Source organism: Trypanosoma theileri, assembly GCF_002087225.1.
Source record: "Trypanosoma theileri isolate Edinburgh chromosome Unknown TM35_Tth_1_V1, whole genome shotgun sequence".
NCBI lineage: Eukaryota > Euglenozoa > Kinetoplastea > Trypanosomatida > Trypanosomatidae > Trypanosoma > Trypanosoma theileri.
Genome location: NW_021639843.1, coordinates 1,191,533 through 1,198,805, shown reverse-complemented (window position 1 = coordinate 1,198,805; position 7,273 = coordinate 1,191,533). Strand labels below are relative to the sequence as shown.

General features: G+C 39.2%; 3 protein-coding genes across 3 annotated transcripts; all 3 read right to left on the bottom strand.

Moving 5' to 3' along the window:
- Positions 1 to 943: 943 nt before the first annotated feature.
- TM35_000015530 (uncharacterized protein) lies at positions 944 to 1,867 on the bottom strand (the record flags this gene model as incomplete). The annotated part of the gene is made up of 1 exon (XM_029021234.1): positions 944 to 1,867. The coding sequence occupies one exon, from the start codon at positions 1,865 to 1,867 to the stop codon at positions 944 to 946; it is 924 nt and encodes a 307-aa protein (XP_028887742.1).
- A 443-nt stretch (positions 1,868 to 2,310) lies between these two features.
- TM35_000015520 (uncharacterized protein) lies at positions 2,311 to 2,979 on the bottom strand (the record flags this gene model as incomplete). Its single annotated transcript, XM_029021233.1, has 1 exon — positions 2,311 to 2,979. The coding sequence occupies one exon, from the start codon at positions 2,977 to 2,979 to the stop codon at positions 2,311 to 2,313; it is 669 nt and encodes a 222-aa protein (XP_028887741.1).
- Positions 2,980 to 3,537: 558 nt separating this feature from the next.
- TM35_000015510 (methyltransferase-like protein) lies at positions 3,538 to 4,674 on the bottom strand (the record flags this gene model as incomplete). The annotated part of the gene is made up of 1 exon (XM_029021232.1): positions 3,538 to 4,674. The coding sequence occupies one exon, from the start codon at positions 4,672 to 4,674 to the stop codon at positions 3,538 to 3,540; it is 1,137 nt and encodes a 378-aa protein (XP_028887740.1).
- Between the last annotated feature and the right edge of the window lie 2,599 nt (positions 4,675 to 7,273).

Genomic DNA, 7,273 nt, shown 5'->3' with positions numbered 1-7,273 from the left:
TTTTTTTTTTTTCCGAAACAAGTGTGAGCTTCACAAGGCACAAAAACAATAAGAACGACCGAATGACAACAGACAATAACTATACAAGGAAGAGCATAAAAGGACTCTCTATTTAACTACTATGGGGAGAAGAGGACGGTCAACTAAAATGAAAGAAATACAACCTGATCTGATGGATGTATTCAAACTAGACCTCTATTATTTTCCTCATCTTCACTTTAACTTTCCTCCAAACAAACATCAGAGGAGATACAGATATATATTTAGTTATATCCCAGAACCACTCCATGCACAGAATATTGGTTTCTTGAGATATATCTGAAAAAGTGACGAAAGAATTTTCCTTGTACGTCACTACTTCTTCTTCTTCTTTGCTTTTCAACAGACTCTTTTTAAAAAAGCCAACCTACTTGGCAAATGAAGAAGAAGCACTGTGAATAAAATACCACAAAACAGAAAAATATTGCGAATCAGAAAAAAAAAAAAAAAAACGAACTAAGAAGGGAAATGAAATCAAAATCTTTTACAAATGCTTAAACAAACAAAAAAAAAAAAACCTACAACAATAAGTAAATAAAGAATTAAACTATGGAAAGAAAGAACACTCAAGAATGAGTTTACCTTGCTTTTCTGACGTTGTTTCTGTTATTCTTATTTTTTTTTTTTTTTTTTTTTTTTTTTTTTTTTTTTGCTTGTTCAATGGTGCACCAAATTTGTAGAATCCTTCATTTCTCCAATACCAAATTTTGTTCATTAGTATCCACATGTACACTACACTATCTATGGCACACTTATTCCTTTCTATTAGTTGACCTTTCGTTTGCGTACATTAATTCCGTGAAGAAAATAGGCCTTTATAAACACATGCAGACGTATGAAGAGGGTGAGTGATTGAGTAAAATAGAAAGATGGTCAGACACATTATTTAATTCTTTGCACATTATTAAATCCTCTGCACGTTATGTGGTTCCGAGAGTCTCGGTAAAAGAATCCCACCGCTCACAGAAGGTGGTCTAACAACTTCTTTTGCATCACCAAACTGGCCAGAATGTCGTCTACCACTGCCTTTTCTAATAGTTATCAGGGTCAAAACTTTTTTAGATTTCCTTGATGATGATGAAGATGATGAGGTTCGCCCGTCCACTGTCGGCCAACTAGGCGGAAGTGGGGGTCCATCGAGTTTGCTAAGGGTCACCTCTGTCTCTTTAATGGGTGTTGTGCCGCTGCTAGTACACACACGCGCTACGACGGTGAGAGGGTGTCCCCGTCTTCTTCTCTCACGTGAAGTGTTCTCTAAGTTCCCGCTTTCGCTTGTATTGGTGTTTGTGTTTGGTGTGGGTGGGTGTAATGGTGGGAGTAGATGGCGGTGGAAGACACAACTGCAGTTGTCAACATGTGGAGCCATACTATGGCCGATGGGGAGAAGTGAGGGGACTACCACCGGCGGGGATCCCGCGTTGGCGGGGAGCAGTGGGCGGGCACCCGTTATTCCTACTTTTATTCCTTTTTTTATTTCTTTTTTTATTACCTTCTGTTTACCCGGTGGGGATGGTTTTGAGTGTATATTACCGAGTGGACTAACCATACGTGGGCCGGCCCTCTCCACAGGTGTACTTGTAGTTGTGGGAACAGGCGGTACGGCGGATCGTCCCTTGGACAAACTGTCAATAAGGGAGAGTAAGTCCGCAGAGGGAGCGGGAACAGACTCCAAGTATTTCGTGCGTGGAGAGGTGAGGACAGACTGCAGCAGCGATACAACCTCACTGTCCGGTCTAACACCTCGAAGCAGCATATCCTCTTCCCATGTGATATTCAGACTTTGCATTTTACTACTTGCATCACCCTCAATAGGGTAATGGGATTCCATAAACAGCTCACACCTTCGTTCTCTCTCTATATCCCCCTTTTTTTCTTTCTTCCTTTGTTTCTTTTTTAGGTTTTTGTTGTTGTTGTTATTTATGTAGATTTCACAAGACGAAAAAAAAAAAAAGAAAAAAAAAAACTTACTACCAATTCTACGAACACAAAGTGTTCATCAGAGTAACAATATGAACAATTTATCAAGATGAAGATCTATTCTGGGTAGGTATAATTAAACATATATCTATAGTGAACATACACGCTGTACATCAATACAAAAATAAGAGAAACGAATAAAAATCATCATCATCATTAATAACAACAACCAGAACAACATACTCGCTCCTAATATCGGAACTCTCTCTTTTCTCTTTCTCTCTCTCCCACACACACACACACAGATACTATACACACACCTCTGTGTGTGTGTGTGTGCATGTACAGACGCCATTAATAATCCTCTTCATCTTCTTCTGCTTCTTCTGCTCTCGCACGTCTCCTCGCTTCACGTCGCTTTTCTCTCTCGATACGTCGCCGTTCTTTTCGTTGTGCTGCATCATACTCACGCATTAATTCATTACGTCGTACTACCGCATTCTGCAATACCATTTCCCACTTTCGCAAGGAACTCCCAGTAGCGATTACTCGTGGTGCATCCGAGACTTCATCATTCACTCGTAATATTTTACCTTCCACAAAGAAAAGCATGCAAGGGGTACTTCGGACCTCAAGCATGATTAACAGTTCCAACAAGTTGTCATAGGCTTGCTTACGTAATTGCTGCTTCTGTAACTCAGTGGGAGCTCGCTTGGTGGCGATAAACACGGGGTCATTCTTGAGCAACTCTGAAATATCGGTTTTCTCCTCTGGAACCAGAGAGACATGGAAGTAACGTACACGTCGAACTTGTGGCTTCTGAGACATCACAAGCTTCTCCTGGAAGGGAGGTAGGAACTTGGCACTAAACGGACATAGAAACGAGGTCACAACGACTGCACAGAGACATTCCTTTTCAGCTGCGACTGTCATCTGAAAGTCTTCGATGCAACGCAGCGGCACAAACCGTTTTGTCAATTCGTCCACTGACACTTGGTCACTATCACGATCATCGTCACTCATGGGTACTTTTTAGTTAGTTATTTTCTCAATCTCTATGACTCAACACCTACTTTTTTAGAGTTCGCGTTTATTTGCCTACCTTCACCTTCTATCTGATCCCTAAAGAGATCCGATGCGTATGAATAAAGACACACACACACACACACACACACACACACACACATCACAGAGAAATTAAAGAAAAAGAAACAATAAGAAGTATAAGAGAGAACCATTTAGTGATCTTAATAGAGACATATATACAAAGCTCTCAGTTGTTATTTTCTATTTATTTCCATCAGGAGTTTCTCTTTTCTTACACTCAAAAATTACACTTTTTTTTTCGTTTAAAGATTTTCATCAAGAAAAGTGATGAGGAAAAAAGCACACCGCAAGGAAATAAAAGATAATGAATCATAGAAAACACCAACAACAACAATGAAAAAAAAAAAAAGAGATCCACAGAAATTTGTGTATGATTTCTTTTTTTTTTTTTGTTGTTCGCTTTTCTCCTTTTTTTTCCTTCCTTCTCTGCCTTTTTGTTTTCCTTCTTCATTTTCTTTTCTCTTCCTTTCGCTTCTAAAAGCGTGGACGACGTTTGCGCATGGTGTATTTGGAATCAGCAGTTGTCTTGAGGCCAAACTTACGTCGCTCTTCCTTCTTGAGGAGGACCCAATCCCTTGAGCCAGTAACCGGTCGGTTGTCCTTGCGGCGTCTTTTGCACTCTGATCCACCAGTGTGTGATCGTGATCGTTTTTGTTGTACTCGTCCACCCACGCGAGCCCTTGTTTGGATGTTTGCCTCATCATCATTATCATTACTGCTGATCTCGCCATCCATTTCCTCATCCTCCTCTTCCTCATCATCGCTGTTATTTATGGCAAGGGGTGGTGGTGGGAGAAAACCACCCGCAACTTTGCCTGCTTGCACCACCAGATAATGTTTCTTCGCCTTTGTACTGTGCGGAAAGTCCACAACAACACCACCCGTGAAACCGCAAAGCATGGCGGCGCGTGTGATCATGTGTACTTGATCCACGTGACTTGGGTAGAACTGCAGGGCGGCCTTTGCCCCGCGGCGGAGTGCGTTGTAGAGACATTGAAAGAGAGCCCGTAGCCGGCGCTGCGGGACGTGTCCGCGGGAGTCACTCTGGCAGAGCCACTGCAGGGCGGAGATGGAGACGGCGCCGTCGAAGGAGCCCGGGCGGAACGGCAGGCCTTGGCCCATGTCCCCCCGCAGCACCTCCACCATCGACGGACCCGCAGCCACTCGCATCTCATCATCCTCTTCATCCTCCTCCTCCTCATCACTCTCTTCCTCCTCATCACTCGGTGTAATGAGACCCCACTTCACGTTGCGTAGATCCTCCTGCTTCTTTCCCTTCTCTGTATTCTGCTCATCATTATTATTATCATCATCACGTGCCGCATCCTCCCGCTCCGACGCCTTGGCGAGCAAGAGCATGTCGTTGCTAATATCGACGCCAAACCACGTGTGCCCCGCCTCGCGCAGCACCTCCCCACTGAGACCGCTGCCGCAGCCAACATCGAGCAGCAGCGCCGGACGGCCGGCGGGAATGTCAATCAACTCAAGTGCCCGCAGCGTCATCGCCCGCTGCACCAACTGCACACGTGTACTGCTCGTGTACCGTGCGGCCCCCGTCTCGTTGTAGAAGACATCAGGCGGGTTCTCCGCCTCTGGACGTGGCGGTGGCATCTGCGGATTATTATTATTATTATTATTATTGTTGTTGTGGTGGTGGTTGCTACTACTGCTGTGAAAGGAGCGAACTAGAGCGCCTGTATTGGAAACGTCATTTAAGTAAACAAGATTACGAAAAAAAGAAAAAAAAAAAAAAAAACAATAACATAATAATGAACGAAAACAAAAATCAATTTACACAAAACAGAAGAAAAAAAGCATACAGAGATCATATAATATATTCTTTTTCTTTATTTGAACAATTCTTGAGTATCACTTAACTTCTACCACATTTTTCCACAAGGGAGACTTGTAGGGTCTTTGAGTTAAAGACGATTTCTCGATTCCCTTTAGTCCATTCGTCCCTTAAGCAACATTTGCTTCTTTTTTCCGTTTATTTCTTTTTCTTCTCCATAACACAAGATGAATACATATAATATATGTATATATATGTTAGATTTAAAGAAAGAAAAACTGGAAAAATAAGAACGAAAAAAAAGGGATAATAACCCTGTTACACCTTTTCCTACTTTGCTTTCATGCAACTTATTCACCAAATTAGATAACGAAAAAGGATATATATATATATATATAGAACCACAACAAGAACACCTTATATATATATATATATATATATATATATATATATATATATATGGGTGAAAATGTTATGAATAAACCTAAATCGTTTTCTTTCGGAGAATTTTCACCATTACCACCACACACGTTTTCTTTCTTTTCTTTTGTTCATTCTTTCTTTACAGTTGAGAAAACAAAGAAGAAAACAAAAAAAAAAAACATTCTTTTTTTTTTAAATATATTGTTTCCCTGATCCCTTTTCCTTTTCAACAGTATCTTCCCAAATAAAGAAAGCCCTTCCCTTAACCTTCCTTTTTCCCCTATCTTTACCCAATCTCATAGCGCGAATTTTCATTGAATAATGGTGTTTCCGCATTCTTGACATACTAACAGTGTTAATCCTGTTATTTTCCCACTTCCTTCACTGCTATTACTTTCACTATCACCACGAAAAACGTTTTTTGTTTCTTTTTTGAAGGAAGAATGAGGCTGGTTATGTTGTTGTTTTTTTTTTTTTTTTGTTTCTTTTATCGTTCTTTTTTTTCTTTTTTTTTTTTTTTCTCCTCATTCTTCTCCCTTTGAGTCATATCCGACGAGAGCTTTTTTTTTTTTCTTTTTCTTTTGATCCGTCTTCTCTTATTTCAAGCTGTCAGGATTCTAACATACTATATCTATACGCGACAATGACATGTACCACGTGCGCATAAATACGAACGATCAGAGTAACAAACTCATTTTTTTGGTTTAAAAAGAAAGTAGGTGATGCGTAATCAATAAATATTTTATTCACTTTCTTTTTTTTATTCAAGTTCGCGTTCGTTTTGTGTGAAATTGCTTCTCGGTAGTTTATGGTACTTCGCGTGTGTTTGTGTGTGTTTGTTTCCATTGTCAGATGAGAGTAAGGAGTATGTTATTTCTACCAGGCATTACCAGTACGGGTACTCTCGCCTATTAATGTTTTGTTGGTTCCATTATCTTGCGTGTAAACAGCCTGTCAGACGTATTAATAGAAAACAAACATACACACACATACACAGAAAAAAAGAAGTACACATGTAAATCACCAGGTTCATAATAAAAAGAAGTTATTATAAATAATAATAATAATAATAATAATAATAATAATAATAATAATAATAATTAGAAAAAAAAAAATGAATGGTATTGGTAAAATAAGTGTTAAACCCAAACACGCCCAGAAAGAAGAAAGTCAGAGAGGAGAAGAACGGGTTGAAAATAATGAGCAAGATATCTACACATGCTGATAAACAGTTGCATGGATAAATGCATAAGTTTTAGTGTAAATAAATATACACTTAAAACCATACTCTCCCCTTTCTCCACTCCTCTTCATTAACGTTCTCCTTTCGAATTGATTTTTCTCTTTTTTGTTTTTTTGTTTTGTTTTTACTCTTCATTGGCGTTCACCTCACTCCGCACACTTCAACTCTCTCTCTCTCAGAAACAGAAGCATATCTGAGAAAAACTCCATATTGAGAACAGAGAAAGAGAAAAAGAGATGTAAAAGATAAATAAAAATCAAAATGCGAAGACAGAAAAAAGTCAAAAAAAAGATTTTTTTTTTTTTTTTTTTTGGCGCGGCAACAGCAGACTCTTTACCACCACCACCATCGCTACCGCCATTTCCCCATTTTTCAAACGAAAAAAAAAGATAAAAGAAAAAAGAGAAAAGAGAAAAGAAAAAGAGAAAAAAAAAACAAAAAACGACAAACCTGAAAAAAAAAAAACAAAAGAAAAGGATTAAAAAAAAAAAATTATATATATATATATTTATGTAGTTTTATTCTTCCATTCTGCTTTCATTATTTCATTTTCAGCCTCTTTTTCTTCTCCCGCAAGACAACCGCCACGCTGTGTTGAACACACACGCGCAGTGAAGTGTCGTGCCGATACCGCAACGGCCGCCGCAGCATAAAAGATGATGTACAACAGTAACACCAATGTGTATTGAAAAGGGGGGAAAACGAAAAGAAAAAAGAAAGAAATAAAACAAAGTTATAAAAGAAAAAAAAAA